The sequence below is a fragment of the Pinus tabuliformis genome, chromosome 4_2 (assembly GCF_031772625.1).
Source record: "Pinus tabuliformis cultivar Carrire ecotype Pingquan chromosome 4_2, CPIR1, whole genome shotgun sequence".
NCBI lineage: Eukaryota > Viridiplantae > Streptophyta > Pinopsida > Pinales > Pinaceae > Pinus > Pinus tabuliformis.
This window is the reverse complement of record NC_142304.1, coordinates 298,799,758-298,824,949: the sequence shown is the minus strand read 5'-3', so window position 1 is coordinate 298,824,949 and position 25,192 is coordinate 298,799,758. Positions and strand designations below refer to the sequence as shown.

Genomic DNA, 25,192 nt, shown 5'->3' with positions numbered 1-25,192 from the left:
TCCAGATCAGCTGTCTCTGCATTCATTAGTTTTTTTTCTTTGGTAAACAGATGAATGGAAAAATTTTCTAGAACGTATCTATCGAACTGAAGAACAGGTCTTGCGAATACAAGAGAAAGATATTGAGGAGCAGATCTTGGAAATCCCAGAGCCAGAACTTCGTCAATGGACATCTTATCGTGGGCAAACCTTGACCAGGACAGGTTTGGGAGATGAGGATGACCAATTTTTTAGACGAGTTGAAATTATAGTTGGTATTATATTTAGTCTTGAATAATATGGTAGATGCAGTCTGTTTGCTGCTTCCTGAATGTACATACAGTTGTTTGTACTCTTGTTTTGGCAGTCAGAGGAATGATGTATTATAGAAAAGCCTTGGAACTCCAATCCTTTCTGGATATGGCAAAAGATGAAGGTACAATTTTTTTTTAAGTTACATAATCTTCTTGTGTTAGTTGATAGGTTTTAAACAACATTTGCAGGTTAATTGTTCCTGGGAGTGCAAGTGATCCTTTAGTCATCTTATCCAGTTCTGTTATGAAAAAATACATCTCATGCTTTTAAAAACATCTCTTTGGAACCTATTTTTTGTGAATTTTCTTTCGTTCTGCAGAAATTTTGGAAGGCTACAAGTCAGCGGTTGAATCGGCAATTGAAGGAGAAAAAAAGAGCCAGAGATCATTTTGGGCGACATTGCAGGCAATTGCTGACATGAAATTTACATATGTTGTCTCCTGCCAACTTTATGGTTCACAAAAGAGAAATGACAAGTCGCGTGCAGCTGCCATTTTAAACCTTATGGTGACGTAAGTCAGACTATTTCCATTCTTGAGTTTTAAGACACCATTTTTGTAAGAATACTTAAATTGAATCATTGCTAAGTTAAAGTAACTGATGGTTTTTGCAGATACCCATCTTTACGTGTGGCCTACATTGATGAAAGAGAAGAGGGGGAGAATGAGAAATCTAAGGTCTATTATTCTGTCCTTGTCAAAGCAGTTAATGGCGTTGACCAGGTAAATGACCACTTTGCAAATGCGTTATAAATTATGATCCTTAATGAATAGTAACAAGGTATTTGTCAGTCTGAGGAATCATCATAAATTTTGATATTTTATGGTGCTAGCTATTCATTGATTGGAATTTTTCTTGGTCCTCAATTGTACTTATTCCTCAATCCTTTCAAATGATCTGTCCTAAGTAATTCCAGTTTTTAGCAAAAATTACTTTAGACCTATTACAACGAAATCTAGCACCTTAGTGCAAAGCCTGATCAAGTAACCTAAATTAAGTGCAAACAATGGGAATGCTACCACTGTCCCCTCAGCGATTACTCCCCTCCATAGTGATAGACACAATCCACCACAAGGAAGGCTTCCGTAGTAGATATTAGGGATCAAATAACTCAATTTGACTTAAGTTAAATGCCCTTAAAAGGATTTTCAAGAAGATTTCATCTGGGAAAAATTATGCAATTATCAGGGTTTCAAGTGGATTAAGGTACAATTCCAAGAAAGTGAGTTCTAGGGGTTCCTATGCCTCAATCTAGAGGTTTAGGTCAACCAATAGAGGCTCAAATAAGTTCTCAAACACATACGATCAAAAAATGATACTTGACTTCCTAAACTAGGGTTTTAAATTAAAAACTGCAGCAAACAATTAGTTTATAACAAAAATAAGAGAAAGCCCCAGAATCTCTGATAAATAAGTGTAAAATTCGGGCTAATTAATGAGTAAACGAAAGAATAAACTACAACAATTTTCTGTGGTACAAATATGTATAACAACACAATCAACTCTAGATGTCAGACCTCAATTATGGCCGAAAATCGCATGTAAATTGATAATTTTGCTTTTCCAATCAATTACAAACAAATACTAACCCTAGAAAAATGACATCCAAGAAAAATGATGCTGAAAATGTATGATTTTTCTGTGAAGAAACCCTAACTTAACCTATAACAAATAAAATAAGAAAATATTTAGGATTTAAAAACATTGGCAGAAGACATAAGGCTAGTTCCTTTCTCAATCTAGGGCTAATGGAATTTGTTACCCTTCCATCTAGCAGGGGCACCGATCATAAATTTTTTGATGAACAGAGCAGTTTTTGGCATGGGGTTGCCCTCCTCTATGGTCTGGCTGCATTTTTGTTTTTGGGCACTTTCACATTTCCCAATGCAGTTCATGTCATTCAATGCATCTTCAGGGATATACCCCTGTCCCTTTCCCTGCCCTTTCTTTTGGGTATGGGGATCTTTCACTGGATCAGGGGTGTAAATTCCTTAATATGGGTCTTTTCAATGGCCAAATACCATTTGATGCAGCCAAACTCCCTCAGACATACTCCTACAAACTCCCTAAAAAACAACTCCCTCAGACATACTGCCGCATAAACACTCATACAAACTAATACACCCCCCCCCAAACTGCTGCTTACAACCAACCAGCCGAAAACCACCGACCAGGACAGCCAGTAAGCCAGTCAGAGGCATTGGTCACTTCCCGAGGAAGTTTTGGGGCTATTCATGTACACTTGGACACCTCCTATGCATGCCATGTGGCATTTGTTGAGGCACTGTCCCATTTGGCACCTTACGAGCTGTTTTGTAGTTATTTTGAAGGCTGATTTGCACCTACAGAACATGTGGCAGCAATTTGGGGTACTTTGGATCACGTGGTAGAGCTATGTGGATGATGTGTCAGTCTCTTAGTATGCTAGAGTGATGTGGGAAAAAACTGGTTGAAGGATCTTGAAGAACAAGCGAGTTGGATTAATGATTACTTAGATTATATTTTGATGTCACTTGGCTGGATGGGGGCTTTATGATCCAAATTTTGATTTGTAAAAGCATCTTTCATGCTTCACAGGATGCCTTGACCCAAGGCATGAGCACTGACCTTCATTTTGATCATTTTTGGGAAGTGTTTGACCATTATATCACATGGTTTATGAAATTTTTATGATGATGCTGCCCCTTTGATGGAGTTTCCATGAGGTCAACCCACTCGCAAGTAGATCCAACATTGGGCTTCCCCAATATGATTTAGCAAGTCGAGTGTTTACCGTCTCCAAACTTGGAAAAAGAAATGGGTGAAAAGGGGCCCTATTAAAGTATACAATCAGTTAAGCTGGAGGTTAATTTCTCTAAATGCAAAGGAACTCAAATCAAGCAAGTTAAAAGACTAAGCTAGATTGTGATTGCATGAATGAAAAGAAATGAAATGATTGCAATTGCCAAGCTTGTGATAAAGATGCCTTGCATAGAAAGATGATGCTTTGAGAGAAAGAAAAATAAAGCAACTTATGAGGAGCTTCAAGCAAATAGGCAAATGAGATTGCAATAGAGCAAGTTATGAACAATGGTTAAATGCTAGGAAAAAGAAATGGTCAAAACAAATTAAACTAGTTCACAAGAGTCATCCAAATATTTTGCATGTGAAGTTTAGAGAATATGAACTATATAGCATGAAATGAAAACTAAAAGTGAATGAAAATGAAAGTGATTAGCGTTGATATAATCTACTTTTAAGTGACGACAAAATCAAACCACTCAATCAATCACAAGAAGACCTTCCCCAAATGGGGAAGAGTGGAATGCCAAGGGGAAAAAGTCCCCAACAGGGAAAATTTTAAGAACCTCCCCTAAATTTATAAATATAATAAATGGGCGAATCTCCATGGTATATAGGAAAAATGGAAGGCGATTTTATCAATAATATAATATGTATATATAATTTTTTGGCGAATCTCTCACCAGGCATGGCGAATATTTTACTCAATTATAAAATCTTGTAAGATCTTGGCGAGTCTTTCACTAAATAATAAAACTTTGTAAAGTCCTAGTGAATCTTAGCATAGGCTACATGCTGGTTTAATTCCCCCATTTAAATAGGCTACATTCCAGGTGAATACCATGGGTCAATACCATGTGCTATTTTGGTGAATACCATGGGTCAATACCATGTGCCATTTTTATTTTTATTAATTCTAATATTAGGGTTAATAATGGTTTTTTGCATGGTATTAATAACAATCTAGTCCATGGTATTTGTCCCATAGTATTTTGGCCATAGGTTTAACCTAAATATAACCCATTTTTTGAGTGTCCCTAAATATAAGGTGACTTATGGAGTAAATGTAAAAAAATGTTTTATTTGTTTACCATACCTTTCGTTTATTTATATTTTTATTAATTTACCATACCTCTTTTACAAATATGGTATTTGGCCCATAGGATTCACTTAAATAAAACCTCTTTCTTGAGCCTTCATAAATAGAACGAGGGTTATGGACTAAATATAAAAAGAGGTTTTATTTATTTATGATACGTCTAGTTTATTTATATTTGTATTTATTTACCATACCTTTTGAGTAAGTATAAAAAGACGTTTTATTTATTTACCATACCTCCACTTTACTTATATTTTTATTTGTTTACACCCTTACATGTATATAAGGTGACTTATGGAGTAAATATAAAAAAATGTTTTATTTATTTAACATACCTCTCATTTATTTATATTTTTATTAATTTACCATGCCTCTTTTATAAATATGGTATTTGGCCCATAGGATTCACTTAAATAAAACCTATTCTTGAAAATGGGCGAATGGATTCACTTAAATAAAACCTATTCTTGAAAATGGGCGAATGGAAGGTTGTAAGTCAATATCAAGGGCTAAATTTACCTTTTTTACCATCTCCCTTAAAATAAGGTGGGCTATTTGAGGTGATTTGTAAAAATGTACTATGATACAAAATATTCGCCCACTAAAAATTTAAAACCCCTTAATTTCGCCAAAGGGCGAACATTCGCCCCTAAAATCATCCTTGGTCCCCAAGCTCCCAATAGAAAATTGTTATTTTTATTAGAGTAAGGATCCCCTTATACGATGAGGATGAGAAAATAGGAAGTCTCATGGAGAGGTTTACAAATTGTCCCTTGAAAGGGAAAAATACATCTTCCACATCTCGATACAAAAGGCTATGAATCCTTCAACCAAATTGTTAATGATACAGGGCAATGAACTTGCCAAATGTTCACAAAATGTGCTTGCTAAAGTTGCCTTGAAGGACAGTGAGGCTTGCCTCAAGGGGCAGCCTAGACAACTCTGCCCAAGAGACCTAAAGTCTGCCAAATAAATTAGAAAATATCAGTCATAAAAGTGAGGCCAATCTTGCCCACTAGATTACAATAAAAATCAGTCTTCTAGGTGTTATCACTCAGGTTTTTCCCGAAAGTTGTAAGAAAGGGAATGCTGCTGAGGTAACCACAGACCAATATTTTAGATATAAAATCTAGCCAATCTGCATCCAGAGAGGGCTCTCTCTTTATGATTTAGCTTTGTTTTTTAAAGGTTTTTAGGCTAGTTATGAAGTTCAGGGGTTTTGTTTGGGTTTGGGTGGTGAGATTCGATAGAACAGTGAGGTAAAATAGAACAATTCAGTCCATTGGGCATGATGGAGTCAATGAAGCAGCTTTCTGGAGTTGGTTTTGTAACAGAGGATGGCTTCACAGAGCAAGGTAGTCAAACAAGGAACAAATGAAGGATTGAAACAGATGGGATGGACTCAAATGGGTGAAGGGCAGATAAGAATCCTTCAACATATTGAAAAAGGGAAAATGAATGATTTCCAGTACAGGTGTCCACTACAGTCCCCTGCATGAAATTATTTGAGAACCTTGTCAGCTTCATCTTTTATTAAAAAATTCAATAAAATACATTCATGATTTTTCCAAAAAAGAGCACTATCTAAAATATAGAATTTTGAAGCTTTCATCTTTAAGAACCTTTCCCTTGTTCTGGATAACCCTGGAGGAGCCTGCAGGTTTAATAATACATGAATTATATCAGCATACCAAGGTGATTCTAAAAAGGCCTCGCTGATTTATGGAGTCGCCATCTCCTGTTCATTATCCAGTTCATTAATATCTAGGGATTGAAAGTTTGTTTCAGTCATGAATTTAGCCAATCCCCGTCCTTTTATCAGCTTTGTAGGTTTTATTTCAATGTCATACTCCAATATTTTAGCTATCCATTTACCTCGTTTGCTTTCATTTCCATCCTGAGTCAGGATGTCTTTGACAACAGCATTTGGCATATAAGTTATTACATGTGAGTACAGTATATAGACTCTGAAGTCTTGAATATCTTTCACAAGTGCATAGGCCTATTTTTCCATGATTTTGTAATTCAGAGGTGCATCTCTGAGCGCTTTACTGAAAAAGGCTATGGGTTTTTCACATCCTTGATCATCTTTTTGGAGTAAAACAGCTGCTATAGTGTGTTCTGATGCAAATGAGAAAATTATGAAGTTTCTATCGAACCTTGGACTTGTAAGGATTGGGGTTCTGGTCAAAGCCATTTTGATTTCTTCAAATGCTTGCTTGGCTTGTGCTGTCCATTTAACCTTTGAATCTTTTTTTAACATTTTGTTCAGCAATCTGATTAATTCAACCAAATTAGATATGAATCTTCTCAAAAAGTTAATCTTCCCTAGGAAAGCTTGAAGTTCTTTGACATTTCTGGGGTGGGGTATTTGCAGAATAGCTTCTATTCTAGCAGGATCAATTCTGATGCCATCTTTGGAGATGATATGGCCTAACAGTTTGCCTTCTTCTAGACCAAACAAAGATTTTTTAGGATTTAATGAAATACCATACTTTCTGCATTTTAAGAACACTTGTCTCAAATGATCTAAATGTTGCTGGTCTGTTTTGGAAAACACAGTGAGGTCATCTAGATATACAACCAGAAAATCGTGAATTTCTTTTGCAAAAGCTATGTCCATTGCTCGTTGAAAGGTTGCCCCTGCATTCTTAAGTCCGAATGGCATTTTTACATATTTGAATGTACTCCATGGTGTTGTAAACGCAGTCTTTTCTTGGTCATCATGATGAACCAGAATTTGGTTAAAACCTGAAAACCCATCGAATAGTGAAATCCTAGAAGCACCTACTACTCTTTGTAAAATGTGATCCATCTTAGGCAAAAGGTAATTGTCTTTTAAAGAAACTTTGTTTACATTTCTTAAGTCAACACATAATCTGATTTCTCCTGTTTTCTTCCTTGTAGGCACTAAATTAGATACCCACTCTGAAAATCTGATTGGAGCGATTATCCCTACATCATGCATTCGTTTGATTTCTTTTTCAATTAAAGGAAGAAGTATAGGGTTGATTCTTCTGAGCTTTTGTTTGAATGGTTTTTTATTTTCCTTTAGGGGTATTGTATGTTAAATTACAGAGGTGTCATAAGATTTCAGGTCTTCATAGCTCCAAGCAAAAACATCCCGGAATTCTTTGATTAGTTTAACATATTTATGTTTTTGATCCGGGAGCAAGGATTTGGACAATTTTACCATTTTTGGATTGCCTTTAATTCCTATGTTGTAGTCTTCAATGTCTGCTTTTGGAGGTTCCATTTAAGGTTTTTTTTGGAATATCGTTGAAATCAAAGAGATATTCCAAAAGTGTCAATCCTTTGGGCAAATGATTGTCTTTTAAATTGATAATTTCAGATTCTCCTTCAATAATCTCATCAACATCTGTTTCTTTTAGAACCTTTATTTCTTCTTTGGTAAATTTTGTTGGATGAAGCATTTGACTTGTATTTTTTGCTGACATGTCTGATTCTATTTGATTTGTTGAACCGTTTCTCCATTTGCGTTAGTGCTGGAAAATTCCTCTTCTAGGGTTAAAAAATTGTTGATCTGGCTATCACTGTCAAACACTTGCCAGTTCTTCACATTATCAGGTATGGCTAGCCTGTGTCTAATTTCTGCTGTGAATTGATGATTTGGTTCAAATGGAAATTTACAGGTGCTGGCAAACATTGCTAGGCTGTGAGCTTGCAAGTTATGTTTTCTTGGGATTTTGGCAAGCTGAGTTTCCAAAAATGTGTTGAGGATCTCTACAGCTGTCCCTCTGTATTCTCTCAACTGGGATCATTTGTCAAAAACTTCCCTTTTATCTGTTGAATGATTAAAACAGAATCTCCTAGGACTGACACTCTAGTTGCTCCCAATTTCTGGACCAGTTTAAGACCTAGCAACAGAGCTTCATATTCAGCCATATTATTAGTGCACCTAAAGTTTAATCTGTAGGCATGACCTTCAACGTGATTGTTTTGAAGATTGTTCACCCAGACTCCTGCTCCAGCTCCTAATTTGTTCACAGAACCATCAAATTCTAAGTACCACAGGGTTTCATGTTTATAATTAGTATCTAGAGTTTCAGGGATCTGTTTAAGAGGGAGATCTGGTTTTTGAGTTTCTTCTGATCTATCTGATGTTTTATGATTTTCAGAAATTTGTTGGATGTGGACACTAGACCTTTCATTTGCAATTTTTTTCTGTTTTATCTGTTAAACCTTTCACTTCATGTGGGGGACCAATTTCAGCATTGTAAAGGATAAAAGAATCCATATCTGAATGTACCGAGTAGATAGGGAAATTTTGAGGTTTCTCTGCCCTACTTACTACATATTTCATTAAGGTTTATCTGTACAGTCTCTTGGGTTGACCAAACACTGAAATAGTAGTGTAAGACATGTCTAACTGCAGAGATCCTTGGAGCTTTGCACCCCAAGACCTAGACAATAACATACCATACTTTGGTGGAATATCAGCTACTACTATGTCCATTAAGATGGTTTTGGCAGGATATTGGACTAGGGACACACATAAGTCTTTGATTAAACCCAAAGATTTGACCTAACTTGAGTCAAAAGAAAAAAGGTCCTTATATGGCCTGGTGATGTGAAGGTCAAGTCTCTCCATTACAGATTTAGGCATTAAGTTATGGGAAGCTCTAGAATCAAACATGGCGTTATGGAGTATTTTATCATGTATCTTTAGACCCACATAGAAAGGAGGAACTTCTCCCTCTGTTGCTTTTCCATTTATTTCAGGGCCAAATTTCAGTTCAGGCTAGTCATCAAAAACGTTTACTGAATCTTCGTTCACAAAAAATTTGAGTGATCTGCTGATTCGACTTCTGTAGACCTCATGTTTAGATAATTCTGATAATGGAACGACTATCTTTAGTTTGCCTACTTTTGTCTCAAAATTGAAAGGTTTCTCGGTCTGAGTTTTTGTAATTCGGACAACTGAATTTTCTACATTTTTCTCTTTTTCAGGAGTGGGATTAAGGGCTGAAGTTGTTTCCAAATCATGTTCTAGAGGCTGTTCTTCTTTTTCTTTAGCAGGAATAGCAGTGGAAGGTTTTCTGTTAGGTGGCTGATTGTCTGACATGTCTTCAACAATTGGGTTGTTAGGGTTAGGATCTGTTCTAGCAAGAATATGTACAGGGGGGGCAATGACCTTACCTTTGTTGGGCTGCTTGATATCTTTCTGCTTGCTGATTTCAGGGACATCTATCCTTCTGCTCCTCAGATTGTATTGTTTTTGGACTTCATAAATGGATGTATCATATCCCTCCCTAAAGTCAAATGTTTCACCTGCCTGAGTTTGGAATTGTTTCTCAATGTGAGCTTCTTGATCCTCTTGGGTCAAGAAAACTTCTTGTTCATTGTTGAGTCCCATCAGATTAATTTGAGTGTCTTCTGTTGGCTCATCAGAAGTTGAGGCTTCAGCATAATTTTCTTGAAATGGGGGCCTAATGTTTTGGTCAGGCCCTGTCTTTCCAATGTTAAGATTTTGATTTTTCTTGAAATTTGGATTTCTCCCGGTGTTACTTGGTTGACCATCCCAAGGGGATTTTCTTTCGATTGTTTCTACTCTATCACCAAGTCTATTCATTCCCTTAATAATAGCATCTAATTTTTGTTCAAAGGCAGAAGGTTCGTCTTTGAAAGGTGTCCTCCTTTCAGCTCTGGCTCTAGACTGTTTAGATATTAGGTTGGCCTCAACACTGACAGCCTAAGTCACCGGATTCGTCCTAAACCCCCTATGAATCCCGAATCCAGCGAATCCGACACGATTCGGTCCGGATTCGTGTCCAAATCATATGACACGTCGTGTCCGTTTCCGACATGTCGAATCCGAGGTCGTGTCACGATTTTCAAAAGCGTGTCGCGATTTTGGGACACGTGTCCTGTTTCTAGGACTCGCTAAGCTCAGTGAGGGAAAGAAAAGGGCGTGTTTGCTCATTAATATTTTCATTTGGCAAGTCATTTGTGCTGTTGCAGCAAGGAGTAGAGCATTTTGGCAGCTTCATGATCAAGTCTAGGCCCTAGTATTGATATGCTATTCATGGTAATGTTAAATTCTTAAAGTAAAATTGAGATTCTCCTTAATCTTCAATTTCATCCTTTTACTTAAATTTTTAACATTACCATGAAATGACTCAGGATGTTTGAGAGTGGTTCCGGCCTCATTGGATTTCATATGGAGAAAGTAGAATTTTAGGTTTCTTTCAAAATCCAGCAGACTTATCAGTTTTTCAGGATTTTAGGATTGGGGGATTGCAATGTTTCCATTGAATTTCGTCATGTATTAGGGTATGGAACTCGTATTTAATCAAGAGCACCAAACCAAGAGCTTCTGAATATGTCACTCCCACTCTCGTTTTCGCTCCCGCTCCCCGCTTTCGCTCTCGCTCCCAAGTAACATTGTTCCTGATGATATGGGTCTGGACACCACTGTTGAGTAGGCATTGGCCAACATGGATCTCAATGATCCAGTGCTAGAGCCTGTTAGATTTGATGACTTAGAGGGGTCAACCTCCATACTAGCAGATGCAGAGGCGACTATGGATACAAGGGAGGAGGAGGATGCAGAGGAGAGCAGTGGGGACCATGATGATGGGGACAGTGATGTTGATTCTGATACTGATTGATGCCTTGAGGCTTGTACACCTGTAGTTGTTTTATATTTTCTATTTCTATTTGCCATTAGCATTGCACCAACACTACCTGTGTAGCACATTTTGATTTGATGACTTAATGAGAAAACTACAATTGTCAGTGTGTTTATCTTACTATCTTGTAGTTGTAAGTTGTCTTTCAGTTATGAATTATGAATCATGATTTAACTTTTTAATAGATTTATCATTTATGTGACTAGTACCACTGACATTTATTTGAATTTTGTATGTACTATGCATGCTAATAGCTATAGATGAAGATCTATGTTTGAAATCAATAAATTTGTATCATTAATTAAAATTTGTGTAAGAAATATGATAATATCTATATATATATATATATATATATTTAAATATATACATATATATATATATATATATATATATATATATATATATATATATTTAATAAAATAATATATAACGTGTCCTGTTCCGGGGGGTCATCATGTCCGAATCCGACACCACGAATCTCGAATCCTACGTGTCCCGAATCCCCGTGTCAGGTGACTTAGCTGACAGCTATACTCTGCATCTCTTCTAAGTTTCGAGGATCTCTTTCCCTAAGTTGGTATGCCATATCAGAATCAAATGCATCAAGGAATTTAATCAAGGCCAAATCTGGAGGAGGTATGAGATTTTGAGGAATAGCATTATAGATATTATTGAATCTGGTACAATAATCTTGGACAGTTTCTTGTGTGCCTCTTCTTACATTTTCATATTCTGATAAAATGTGGAGAGGATCTTTCTTCTTTTCCCATCTGTTCAAGAAGGTCTGATAAAGAGCTTGTGGGTCATTGATATTGTTTGCAGGGAGGGCTCTAAACCAGGTTCTAACATCTCCAGTTAAACTTTGAACAAATACTTTCATTCTGACATCATCATCATCAATCTCATAACTTTCAACATAGTTGGTCATTTTATTGGTATGTTGTTGAGCTGTGTAAGTGCCAATACTTTCAAAAGAAGGGATTTTACTTTGATAGTCTTGAGGCATAGCCCCTGGATGGCAGGCAAATTTAGGGGAGTATATCGGTTTGCCATGGTTGCAGAAATGAGTGTGACATCTAGAGGAGTAGGGATGACAATGGGAACATGTGTTGTAGATGGAGGAGTGGAAAGGGTAGTTGGAGGTGTTGATGGTGAACTTGGAGAAGCTGTAGTAATCACAGAAAGGTTTGGTGTTCTTTCAGAGGTAAGCTCAGATTGAATGAATTTCTGCAAATGTTTGTCAAGGTGTGAACTAGCAGAATTTCCTTGGCTCTCCTGACTTCTAAGAATCCTAGGAATCAATTAGGATTTTCGAACACAGGTGGGGGATTAGGATCCGGATTTGATCTGGTGTAACGAATTTTTTCTGAAGCCAGTTTCTAGGTATGTTTTTGGTTTTTTCTTGGAATAGTTTTGACAATATAACTTTGACAATTTCTTTAGGAGGTTTTTTAGATGTGGGAGTTTTGAACTTTCCTAAAGACTTATTTGAAAAAAGGAACTGATCAAGTATTTGAAACCAACTGTTCAATACATAAGCTAGACCGGAGATAGACTGAAGCAGCATTTATTTACTTCTGCAATTACAAAGAAAAAGCAATTTCAAAGGCTTCTTGGCTAACTTCAGGCTCCGTCTGTAGCTTATACAGAAAACAGTAGTGACAAACAATTTATTTAGGTCCCCAGTGGAGTCGCCAATGATGTTATCACTCAGGTTTTTCCCGAAAGTTGTAAGAAAGGGAATACAGCCGAGGTAACCACAGACCAATCTTTTAGATACAGAATCTAGCCAATCTGCATCCAGAGGACTCTCTCTTTATGATTTAACTTTGTTTTTTAAAGGTTTTTAGGCTAGTTATGAAGTTCAAGGGTTTTGTTTGGGTTTGGGTGGTGAGATTCAATAGAACAGTGAGGTAAAATAGAATAGTTCAGTCCATTGGGCATGATGTAGTCAATGAAGCAGGCTTTCTGGAGTTGGTTTTGTAATAGAGGATGGCTTCACAGAGCAAGGTAGTCAAACAGGGAACAAATGAAGGATTGAAACAGATGGGATGGACTCAAATGGGTGAAGGGCAGTTAAGAATCCTTCAACATATTGAAAAAGGGAAAATGAATGGTTATTGACAAAGAGCAGTTAAGAATTTTTCACCAAATAATCAAAATGAAAGAATCAGGAAACAGGAGCAATAAAGAATTCACTGTTTATTCTAATTTTGAAGAAAACACAGAGAATAATAAAGACTGAATACAGAGTGCAATCAAGCAAATTCTGAAATTAACATTTTTTCTTTATCATTCAGATTATGAAACACAGATGATATAGTAAACCAGAAAACTGTAAAACACAAGATATAAGGGACTTATTGATTCGGAGTTTGATTCAAGAATTCTGTGACAAGTCCTTCGCTTCAATTCTTCATCCAGTAGACCAGACAACAGTTGGCTCCAACAACTTTGTATTCCAAAATATTCGGTATTACAACACAGTCTAAGAAATTCACACACCACAGACTACCCCAATACTTCAATGTAGGGGGTATTTATACATCAAAATATGTACAACCTATATCTCATAACAGTTGTGAGATAATATCTATTTTTAACCTAAAATAATTTACAAGTAACATATAAGCGGCTCAAGAAAGATAACTGATGTTGTGCTGGAGGCAGGCCTTTAGAGTTCAGCTTGCAGCTGTCTTCTGTAGTAGCTCTGCGCTAACTGTCTGTCTTAAATGTGCTCTTTAATTCTGATCTGTTGCTTTTAATTCTGCTCTGACACACATTAATGTTGAACTGATACTCTTTGACTTGTTTGATGCGGATTTGATACACTTTAATGCTCGTCTAATACTCTTTAACTGTGCTTTGACTCTTGTTCACCGCTGTCTGATGTTCTGGTAAAACAAAAACTGAGAACATGTCTTCTCACCGCCTTTCCTTTGGCCATTCATGTTTCTGAAGGTTTGTTGGCTATGATAACAAAATATCCCTGTATTTCTCCGTTTCTTTCTTCTGTGAGCTCGGATGTCCCTCAGCGCTGGTTCGAAGAGGAAGACGCTGAAAAATGGCGGGTTGGCAGAGTCTGCGAGCTCGTTGATTGTAGCCTTTCTGGTCAAAAACCGAAGTAGATCATTCTTTCCCGATAGTGCGATATGCAGAGAAACATAGTGAAACTGACCTTTTTATCCTTTTACTCGAAAAAATGCAGTTTGGCAGGAATTTTTGGTTTTAGAGGACGGATGACGTCGCGGGGGTACGGTATGGATGACATGGCGGTGACGTTAGCATAGGACAGAGGACGTTAGCAGATGACGTCAGCTGGGGGGGTGGTAAGCGGTTTTGCTCGCACCGCTTTTGGGGCTGGCGGTTTCGAGCGGAGGGCTAGCGAACATGGCGAGAGCGCGACGCGTGGCAGAGTACGGGTGCCAATACCGTCGATTCCCCGCGAGCTAACGTTCGGCGATGGAGGGTGGTGCGAAATGATTGCGGTTCGTCGGATGGTGGATCGGTTGATCGGATGGCAGATGCATATGGAATATGGTGGAGGTTTAGCAGCAGGCCCAACTTATAATAAAACAATGTTTTTAATGGCATCGGGCGTGATTTTATTGGGTGCGGGGTTGGTTTAGTTATTAATCAACCTGGGGTTAATTAATCCTTTGAGCGCGCGGGGAGGTTATTAATAAATTCCAAATAAATCTATTAATCCCTTGCTTTATACAGTGACTATGGTAATAATTTAACCAGGGTGGGGATATTTGGGGATTTTTCATATATTTACATAGTACGGAAGTGGGCAGCAATTTATCGGGATTTACATAATAAAGGTTAATGGTTAATATGATTTTTTGAAATGAAAACACTAAGCATAATGTTTGGAATTTTTACATTAACACTTAGGCTAGAAAGGGGAAAAGGGTTTATACAAGAGATATGGCCAACTTCCTAAGTAAAGTAGGGTTTTACTTAGGGAAGCCCATTATGGAAGGGCAAGCCATTTATGAAGTTGCCACTTGTGGTCCATGGATTGGTAAACTCATTTAGCCCACATTGGGTGAATGCCGTAATCAAATCGTTTGTGTGCCTTTGATCTCATGGTTGCTTTATGATTTCAGCTTCTTTTTCATGTGTTAAGTTACTTGGTTAATATGCTTTTTTATATGCAATTTTGTATGTATCCTTGAAGTTAAAAGATCTAGATCACTAAACCACGCAGCAAACAATGCGGCAACCCTAAAAGTTAAAACCTGTGCTCACCGAGTTGAGCGCTGAAAATCACCTCAGTGGCCTAAATTGCAATTAATCGGTGAGTCGTGAGTCAAATTCGCATTGAACACAAGTCAAACTCGGTCGTTGAATTGGATTGTTTGAGGGAAGAGCAGAGTTTGACTCGCGATTAATCGTAAGTGATCGGAGATTCATGTTTCACTGGTTTGAAGAGTGCCTTTTGACTGACTACACACTTAATCATAAGCATCTCCATAAGTAACCAGTGAAAAGTGTGGCGAAGATTAATCGCAAATACACCATTCTAAATTTTAAATTTTAACCTTTCACCAATACCTTTCATTTTGTATTTCTTTCTCCAGCTCTTAGGTCTTGATAACACAGCTTGGAATGATTATAACATATCGTCAAGCTTCATGGAACAGCTGCTCACCATCATGCACCCGTTTTAGGCTTTCCCTGACATAGAACAGTGCAAATTTCCATTCTGAAAATGCTTAACTTGGTTGCTTAGTATATCCATTAAATATGCTATGGCATTGAAAAAACTGTCTTGCTTCTACAAATTAGATTGTTAAAGGCAGATTACTAGGATACAGAAGATAATCCAGTCTCCAACTAAACCCAATGCAATGCACAAGATTATTAGATTTTAATTCTTCAATTTGCCTTTGTTTTGGCCTGGCATGCAGATAATATACCAAATCAAGCTGCCTGGTAATCCTATTCTTGGTGAGGGGAAGCCAGAAAATCAGAACCATGCTATTATTTTCACTCGTGGAGAAGCTCTTCAAACAATTGATATGAACCAGGTATTCTTAGTTTCCCTATATTGATCAGATATCATTTATGTTGATTGCTTACTCAATGGATACTAAGTTTAATTCTTCAACGTATTGAAGGACAACTATCTAGAAGAAGCATTCAAAATGCGAAACTTGCTGGAAGAATTTCTTAAAAAGCATGGTGTACGATGCCCAACAATACTTGGCCTTAGAGAGCATATTTTTACAGGAAGGTTAGTTTCTTGTGGCATCAATGTGACAGTTTCATAGGCTGAAGTTTTGTTATATTTCGAAGAGAAGGGAGTTTAATTGGATGTGAAACAATATAATTTTTTTCTCAATATATTGGGGACTTCCAATTTAACTGTATCAGACAATACAATCACATACTTAGGAACTTGAAGTGGATATTTCACAAATTATATTCTATAGATCCCGCAAGGTCAATAACATGTTCTCTTTTTTGTGATTGGTGCAGTGTCTCATCGCTTGCTTGGTTCATGTCAAATCAAGAAACTAGTTTTGTTACCATTGGACAACGACTGCTAGCAAGTCCGCTTAAGTAAGCTCTCAAAAAAAAATTTATTGATTAATTCCTCAACTTTACATTATTAATGGACTGAAAACAAAGTTTTTCGTCCACAACCTGGCAGAAATTTTTTACTGTAATTAAGAAAGATACTTCATAACTTAAAAGTCAGAAGTATCGATCATTTTATTAGAGCCCCCTATAATGTATTCTATGATTTTTGCTGATGGTGGAATAGAAGTTTGTGGATATTCATGTTAGCATTTTCATGATTTTATCATGTACGTTTTTTCTGTCATATCATTGACTAAACATTGCTATGAAACATCAAGCCAGGGGATACGGAACTCAGAGAGTAAGGAGATTGGTGACAGTTGAAGTCTTGTTTCTCTATTACTGTTGAGATTTGGAAGGGCTTTCTTTCTCTTCATTGCCTTTGGTGGGACTCTTTTTTTTTCACTGTTTGCACTGATGTTGTTGTCCCATGGGAGTTCATAAAGATGGATCGTTCAAGAGTGCCTTGGAGGGTATTTGAGAGGAAAGACCACTCTGAATTTTTAAGTTTTTTCCAAGTCACTGTACGACTTTTTTCTACTTCTGGCCAGCTTTTCTGCTCTCTATTTTCTTCTGTGCAGCCTGCTGGCATGCTCTTTTCTGCTGTATGACATGCCTTTCTGTTGTACGAATTTTATGCTACATGGTACGACTGGTCTGTCATTGCTATATCACCTGTCATTTACACTCCTTCCACTGCTCCTTTGTCTTCTGTTGGTGCTATAGGCCATACATTTCTCTTCAAATCCTTCTAGTATAGACGACGCCTGCAAAACCATATTAGCATTCTGAACTGGATGTGTCTTTCATGACAGCTAGTTGACATTGAACATAAGATTGCAAGTAACTGTTAGATGAGGTTGCAGGCAAGTTTGTTCATATTTGTTTGTTACTCATTTCCTCTTTCTTGTCTTTCAAGGGTGCGCTTTCATTATGGACATCCTGATGTATTTGATAGATTGTTTCACCTCACAAGAGGTGGGATAAGCAAAGCTTCAAAAGTTATCAACTTAAGCGAGGACATTTTTGCAGGTAGGTATTCTGTGATTTTTTTTGTGTACTTTATAATTATTTACATTTAGATATAATGATTGAGTTAGATATTTTCATATGGAGGGATGTATATGAAAAGCTTCTATTCTTGCAAGGATATATTGCTGCATTGATCTTTTGAAGCACAGATGCACGGATGTATATAATACTATCATTTTCCTTTTAGGATTCAATTCTACACTACGGCAAGGAAATGTAACTCATCATGAATACATGCAAGTTGGTAAAGGTCGTGATGTGGGACTCACTCAAATATCACTTTTTGAGGCAAAGGTGGCAAACGGGAATGGTGAACAGACTTTGAGTCGTGATATTTATCGACTTGGTCACCGCTTTGACTTTTTCCGGATGATGTCCTGCTATTTTACTACGGTTGGGTTTTATTTCAGTTCCATGGTAGGGATAAATTGTCCTCTTCTTTACCCCTATTTCTTAAAATTTTCTTGTCACTCGAGTATGGTTTTGTATCCCCATTACAAATCTTAATAAGTTGCATATATCATTGATTGGTCTGCGATTTAACTAGTAGGAATTACCAGGCAAATTAACCTGATTTAGAAGCATTCTTATGAAAAGAAAGCAACTTGTTCTGTTATATATATTGCAGGTGACTGTGATTACAGTGTATGTTTTTCTATATGGTCAATTGTATTTGGTTTTGAGTGGACTTGAAAATGCAATGCTACGTGAAGCTGCTATACAACATAATTCTGCCCTGGAAGCCGCCCTTGCTTCGCAATCATTAGTCCAGCTTGGCATGTTGATGGCCTTACCTATGGTGATGGAGATTGGCATAGAACGAGGATTCCGCAAAGCCTTAAGTGACTTTGTGATCATGCAGCTGCAGATGGCATCGGTTTTCTTTACTTTCTCTCTTGGAACAAAGGCACATTATTATGGCCGCACATTACTTCACGGTGGATCAAAATACAGAGCTACTGGGCGTGGATTTGTTGTCTATCATGCTAAGTTTGCAGATAACTATCGCAGCTATTCACGCAGCCACTTTGTCAAAGGATTCGAGTTGATGTTGCTCTTGATTGTGTACACTATCTATAGCCAGACACATCGTAAGACTGTTCCCTATATCCTAATCACTTATTCCATGTGGTTTATGGTTGGGGCATGGCTATTTGCTCCTTTCCTGTTTAATCCTTCTGGATTCGAGTGGCAAAAAAATGTGGATGACTGGACAGATTGGATGAAGTGGATCAACAACCGTGGGGGTATTGCTGTGGCGCAGGATAAGAGTTGGGAATCCTGGTGGAATGAGGAACAGAATTATCTCAAGCATTCAGGATTGCGGGGAAGGATTTTGGAGATATTGTTATCACTTAGATTTTTCCTGTATCAGTATGGATTGGTTTATCACCTAAAGATTGTACATGAACACAAGAGTCTTCTGGTATAATTAGTAGATGTTGTAATCAGTTTCCGTTATTAATAAAGTATTTATTAGAGTGAGAATGATGGGACTTTTTATTTTTGGATCTAATGTATTTCTTGTCCACAAAATGCAGGTTTATGGGCTATCTTGGCTGGTCATTGCAATCGTTTTATTGGTAATGAAGGTAATCCTCCTACTTTCCATTTTTGTTTAATCTTACAAGTAAGGAAGGGAATAATTTCAAAGTCAGATCCTTTTGGGCTATGGACTACGATCTTATTTTCCTTATTCTAACAAAAAGCATTGCCATAAATTAATGATCTCCGTCTCTTGCTCCAAATTGTCTGGAAATAGATTATGATATTTCTTTTGTCAAATCTTGTATACTATTTCGTTCGATTTTTGCATGCACAGATATTATCCATGGGAAGGCGGAGGTTCGGTGCAGATTTTCAGCTCACGTTCCGGCTTCTGAAGGGGCTTATTTTCATTGGTTTCTTATCAGTTCTCATTATTCTCATGGTTGTCCTTGGCTTAACAATAGCAGACTTGCTTGTATGTTTCCTTGCATTCATGCCTACTGGATGGGCCATCCTGCAGGTAATTAGCATTGATGAAGTTGTGCTACTTATCTGTCAGCTGTTTGCAGCTGGGAATGGAAATTGGTGGTAGTTTATGCTTATTTGAAGATCTAGATTTTGTCAGATGTTTGCAGTTGGGAATGGATATTGGTGGCAGTTTATGCTAATTTTAAGACCTAGATTTTGTTTGTGTGTAGATCGCACTGGCCTGCAGGCCTCTATTTCGCCGCCCTGAATTTTGGGATTCTGTTCGTGCCCTTGCTCGGAGTTATGATTATGTGATGGGACTCCTACTTTTTACACCAGTTGCTATATTGGCTTGGTTTCCATTTGTATCTGAGTTCCAAACCCGTTTTCTCTTCAACCAGGCGTTCAGTAGAGGCTTGCAAATTTCACGTATTCTCGCTGGTAGGAAATGAGATGAGTCTTCTATAAGCAGAGTAATACAGTACGCTCTTGTGTATGTTCATATGGTAAGATCGCATGTCTTATGTGGACATGACTTTTCGGCCTTAATATCGACCCCAAGTCGAGAAATCTATAGATAGTCAGAGGGACATTCTTCTTATTGAAGTAGTATCTTCAATTTCCAAATTCCTGCTTTGACAACAGTCAGGACATGGAATTACATAATGTTGCAACCTCTGTGATATTTAGTGTGGTGGATGACATACCAATATTTCTATGAGAATCGAAGCAGCCAAGTAATTGGTGAAGTTGCAGGTGTATAGTTTCAACGATTGAGGTGACTCCGATATTTGTATGAAATATCAATAATCAAAGCAGCCAAGTAATTGGTGAAGTAGCAGATGTATAGTTTTTACATCTGATGTGACCGCTGAAATCATTTTTTCAATGTGAAATCATGGATCTCAAGCATTATATTTAATTGGTGTTCATTTGACATTTCTTAAACAACTTGTTTCTTGTATCAGACCAAATACAATAGAAATAGAAATAATAATAACGATTACAGATACAATAACTATTAACAACAACACACATAAATCATGATTTACTTTTGAAATCCCCAAGCAGGGAAAAACCAGCCAACAAGATATTTATTATTATCCTAGACTTAAATACAACCATGCTGGTCAACATCCTAGCCCCAACCAAGTGAGTCTTCACATCTAAACTCTAGTACATTACAATGGAGAATCCTCAAGCTTTTTAAAGTCTTCATCACATGTAATACCATGGGCCACCAATACCAGGTGCCCAAAACCACAATTGCTAACCTAACAACCTTAACTCTTTCACTGAGTCAACTTTAACTACCAATTCCCCCTTTAAACTTGACTTGGGGTTTCCCTTGACCAAATCCAGCAAAATTGGCCAAGTGAACCATCACCACTCACATCCAGGCTTTGCGTCCCTCAAAGTTTATAACTAGGATATTCGAGAAGCTCACATGTTCCCGCATATCACCTAGGTCTATATTCAAACTTTAACAATGATTTATCGAAGGTACACATGCCTTACCAGGGCTTACAATCATATGCCCATTTATGTCTAATTAAAATTTTAACTCCATTATTATATATATGTATATGTATATAATTTTTATTGTTACTATTCTGGCACTTATTCCTTTATCCTCTCATCCTCACACACTCCAAGCACAATATTGAGCACCAACATTCCAAATTTAATATAAAAGCATTACCAAGCCAAAATCTCTGTAAAACGCACCAAACAACAATTATTACTTCATGAAAGCACATTTCATTCTCTGCCAAACAAAATGTTTGATTTTCTGATTAAACATTAGAAACATACAATTTTGTACCAATCTCAAATCCAAGTTGCACAACAAAGGCTTCCATGCTATTTTTAAACATATCATTCTACGAAACAGAGCCCTTGGCTCGACTAAAAGACTTGGCAATTGTATATGACATAGATCGAGTCGACAACCCTCCTCTGTGCATGGGTCCTTTTCTATTGCCATGGGGAATACCACCACATTGGAAACCACATTTGCTTTGATACAACTTGTTAGTATTCAAAGACAATGCAATATAAAATAATGATAACAACAACACATATACTGACAACACACAAACCATGATTTACCTTGGAAATCCCAAACCAAGGAAAAACTAGCCAACAATAGATTTATTATTATCCTTGACTTAAAGACAATTGAGTTGGCCAACATCTTAGCCCCAACCAAATGAGCCTTCTCATCTCAACTCTGACACATTACAATGGAGAATCCCCAAACCTTTTAAAAGCTTCATATCATGTAACACCATGGGTCACCAATACTAGGTTCCCAAAACCACAATTGTTAACCTATCAACCTTAACTCTTTCATCGAATCAACTTTACCTAACAATCCCCCCTTTAAACTTGACATGGGGTTCCCCTGACCAAATTCAACGAAATTCGCTAAGTGGGCCAACACCACTCACCTTCAACCCCTATCACCCTCAAAGTTTATAATTACAGTATCTGGGAATCTGACATGCTCCTCCATATCACCTAGGTCTATGTTCAAAATTTACCAGTGATTTACTAAAGGTATGCATGCGTTACCAGGCCTTACTGTCATATGCCCATTTACATATAATTAAATATTTTCAGCTATATATATATATATATATATATATATATATATATATATATATAATTTTTTATTATTGATATCTTGACACTTACGCCACCATCCTCATCCTCACACACTCCAAGCATAATATCGAGCACCAACATTCCAAATTTAATATAAAAACATTACCAAACCAAAACCTCTCTAAAATGCATCAAACAACAATTTGCATCTCATTTTTTGCTAAACATTGTTTATTTTCTAATCAAACTTTAGAAACATACAATTTTATACTAGTGTCAAATCCAATTTGTATGCCAAAGTCTTCCATGCTATATTCAAACATAACATTCCACCAAACAGAACCCTTGGCTCAACTGATAGACTTGGCAATCGTATATGGTGTATATTGAACTAGCGACCACCCTCTACGTATAGGTCCTCTGTCGCTATCGCCTCTACACATGGGTTCTCCTCTGTGGTTTCCGCCTTTACCACCATGGAAAAGACCACCACCCTAGAAACCACATTTTTTGCCGCCATGGAAAACATCACCACCTCAAAAACCACATCTGTGAAAACCACCACTTTTACCTCTGCGAAAATGACCACTCTTACTTTGATTTTCCCTTCTTTTACTAGGCAGTTGAGCTGCATCATGGGCACTCATTTTTTCTTTTTGTCTCTTTGGGATCCTCGCCACTCCTTTGCGCATTGTTTGGCATGTAGTGTGATGGACAGAACTTGGTCCATATGCCACTTCTCCTTTGGGTGTGCTATTTTTCCACAATACTAGATTCGAGGTTAGAATCTTACAATCATTGATGCTACCAATCCAAGTATCACAACAAACTACTTTGCACAATAGAGCAATATACAAAGTAAATCTACTAGTGCACAAAATATAGACAACTTTTAACAAATTTCAATAACTCAACTTCGTTATATTAATCAATTGATAATACAATAGTCTAGGGCTCCTGTAGCAGGGATAATGACCCTCATACATCCACTAGTACAAGAATACAAGAACAAGATACACTGACAGTCTAACTGATGTAGTGCACAATCACAACTTCTTTATCGTACCTTGAACGCAATTGCAGGTCCTTCGCTTTCGTTTTGCAACACTGCCTCTATCAATGTATCGACTCCTTTAGGTCACTTAACTTAGCTCTCCAATCTGCCATCTAGCTTATCATAAGTCTATCTACAACCAACACATAGGGTCTTCACGCTCACTAGTTATTCCTTAGTCCTTTAAGGACACAACCCTTTTAGACTTCTTGTCCAATGTTGCTCCTGAGCTACTTAGGGACATCTTCCCACTGTTATCTTCTTGCGTTGCTCCAATGAAGACAAACATAGGGTAGGAGGGTTGCCACCTATCATTGTCAAGCATCCTTTGCACAATGAACATGGGCTATACAAAACTGCTCCTCTGGTCGATCAAACCTTGAGCTTCTACAATTTACCTCTTCTAGCAGCCCTAGTGTCCTTCCTAAGGTTTTCACTTAGGGTATACTTGGTCCACTTTCTTGCTACCTTCGAAAAGTCCACAAGTGTCTAATACAAATGTCCAATTTGGACCTCTACATCCACTAGCAAACCAACATCAATAAGAGGATATACATACCTATGTCTTGCAACCTCCTGTTGCTCCTATTGTCCTCAGGTTTTGTGCAACTCTGAGGTCTAGTTAGGGCGCACCAACAATCCTAAAAACAACTCCAAACCTCCCTTAACTACATGTGTTCTCCTCCCTAGGATTGCATTGGTCCTTCTCCTTTTACGGCTTGGTGTGAGCGCTGCTCCTAGGCCTCTCGACCCTATCCGAAGGAGACACTACCTACTGCAAATATACAGAACCCTGCGGCCCTAAACTCAAACAAAAAAACACCATAGTTGTGCCCATAATTACCCACCTGCTACTCCAAAGTTTGCGGCCTTATCAAGAGAGATACGTGCACCAAAGACATCTCAAGAAGATACCAATGTCATGTCCTCCTTGCCTTCGTCTTGCTGCCTCAGATTTGTGCAAACTTTAGAGCTCTCCTTGATGTGTATTTGCACTTTTGGATGTATCTCTCATCCTCCAAACTCTCGTTTATTTATATGCCTCCATGGGTGCCAATGAACTTCCCTTGTGGCACTCTAATACACCAAGCTAACCTGCTCTAGATGCCACAAAACCCACCAGCGATACAAATAGATTCATATCTTATGATGTAGACCTCCGATTTGAGTGATTTTTGCTGCCTCTTGCTCCTCTAGGGGTCCTAACACCTCGAGGCTTCAAATCACTCAAACACCTTGTGGTTTCACACCCACAAGCTTGGGTGCAAAGCCCACACCTTGGGTTCTAAGTCCACAAACCATTTTTGTGGTGCTCCTTTCTCCAAACCCCAAATGCTAGGGCTTGGAGTACCTCCCAAGCTACCAAACTCAACAGGCTGTGAATTAACTATTCCCCTCCACTAGACTTTTTGTGCAGAATGGATCTCTTCTCGATGTCTATTCAACTTCAATGAGTTTCCTCAATGTGATGCTCACTACAATTAGGGTTTTTGTGGCATTCAACAGATGGATAAATCCTTGCATAGATTTGGTGATGGTCTCTAGATTATATTAGAATTCGACCCTTGGCTCTAATACCACTTATTAGTATTCAAAGACAATATAGTAGAAAATAATGGTAACAATCACACATAAACCATGATTTACTTTGGAAAAACCCAACTGGGGAAAAACAATCCAACAATAAATCTATTATTATCCTTGACTCAAACACAGCCAAATCGGTCAATATCTTAGTTGCAACCAAGTGAACCTTCACATCTCAACTTTGGCACATTACAATGGAGAATCTCCAAGCCTTTTAAAAACTTCATCATATGTAATACCACGGGTGCCCAATACCTAACATTTTGGATGTCATAATTGGATCCATACATAATGTTAGTATATTAGATTTAGAAATATCTTATTGATATGTGAATATATTGGATTTGGATTTAGCTTATTAATATTTATGGTGAATTGATTTTGTGTTTTCAATGTAAAGAATATAGAAGGAAAAAAACAGATATTATTAAATTTTGTTTTATTAATGTAATTTATTTATCTTTAAAAAAAATTAATAAAATAAATTAATTAATTAACATTATTATTATTATTATTATTATTATTATTTCA

At 37.4% G+C, this 25,192-nt stretch overlaps 1 protein-coding gene across 1 annotated transcript in view; it reads left to right on the top strand.

Moving 5' to 3' along the window:
- Positions 1–19,942, top strand: part of LOC149169183 (callose synthase 3-like) — a 452,496-nt gene extending 432,554 nt beyond the window's left edge. Inside the window, exons 30-42 of the mRNA XM_089428597.1 lie at positions 51–203; positions 347–415; positions 614–806; positions 908–1,016; positions 15,747–15,866; positions 15,957–16,072; positions 16,318–16,401; positions 17,342–17,454; positions 17,642–17,871; positions 18,083–18,880; positions 18,996–19,046; positions 19,277–19,462; positions 19,641–19,942. Of these exons, the coding sequence (XP_089284723.1) occupies positions 51–203; positions 347–415; positions 614–806; positions 908–1,016; positions 15,747–15,866; positions 15,957–16,072; positions 16,318–16,401; positions 17,342–17,454; positions 17,642–17,871; positions 18,083–18,880; positions 18,996–19,046; positions 19,277–19,462; positions 19,641–19,862 (2,444 nt within the window). The 3' untranslated portion in view covers positions 19,863–19,942. The remainder of the gene's footprint in view (positions 1–50; positions 204–346; positions 416–613; positions 807–907; positions 1,017–15,746; positions 15,867–15,956; positions 16,073–16,317; positions 16,402–17,341; positions 17,455–17,641; positions 17,872–18,082; positions 18,881–18,995; positions 19,047–19,276; positions 19,463–19,640) is intronic.
- Positions 19,943–25,192: the final 5,250 nt, after the last annotated feature.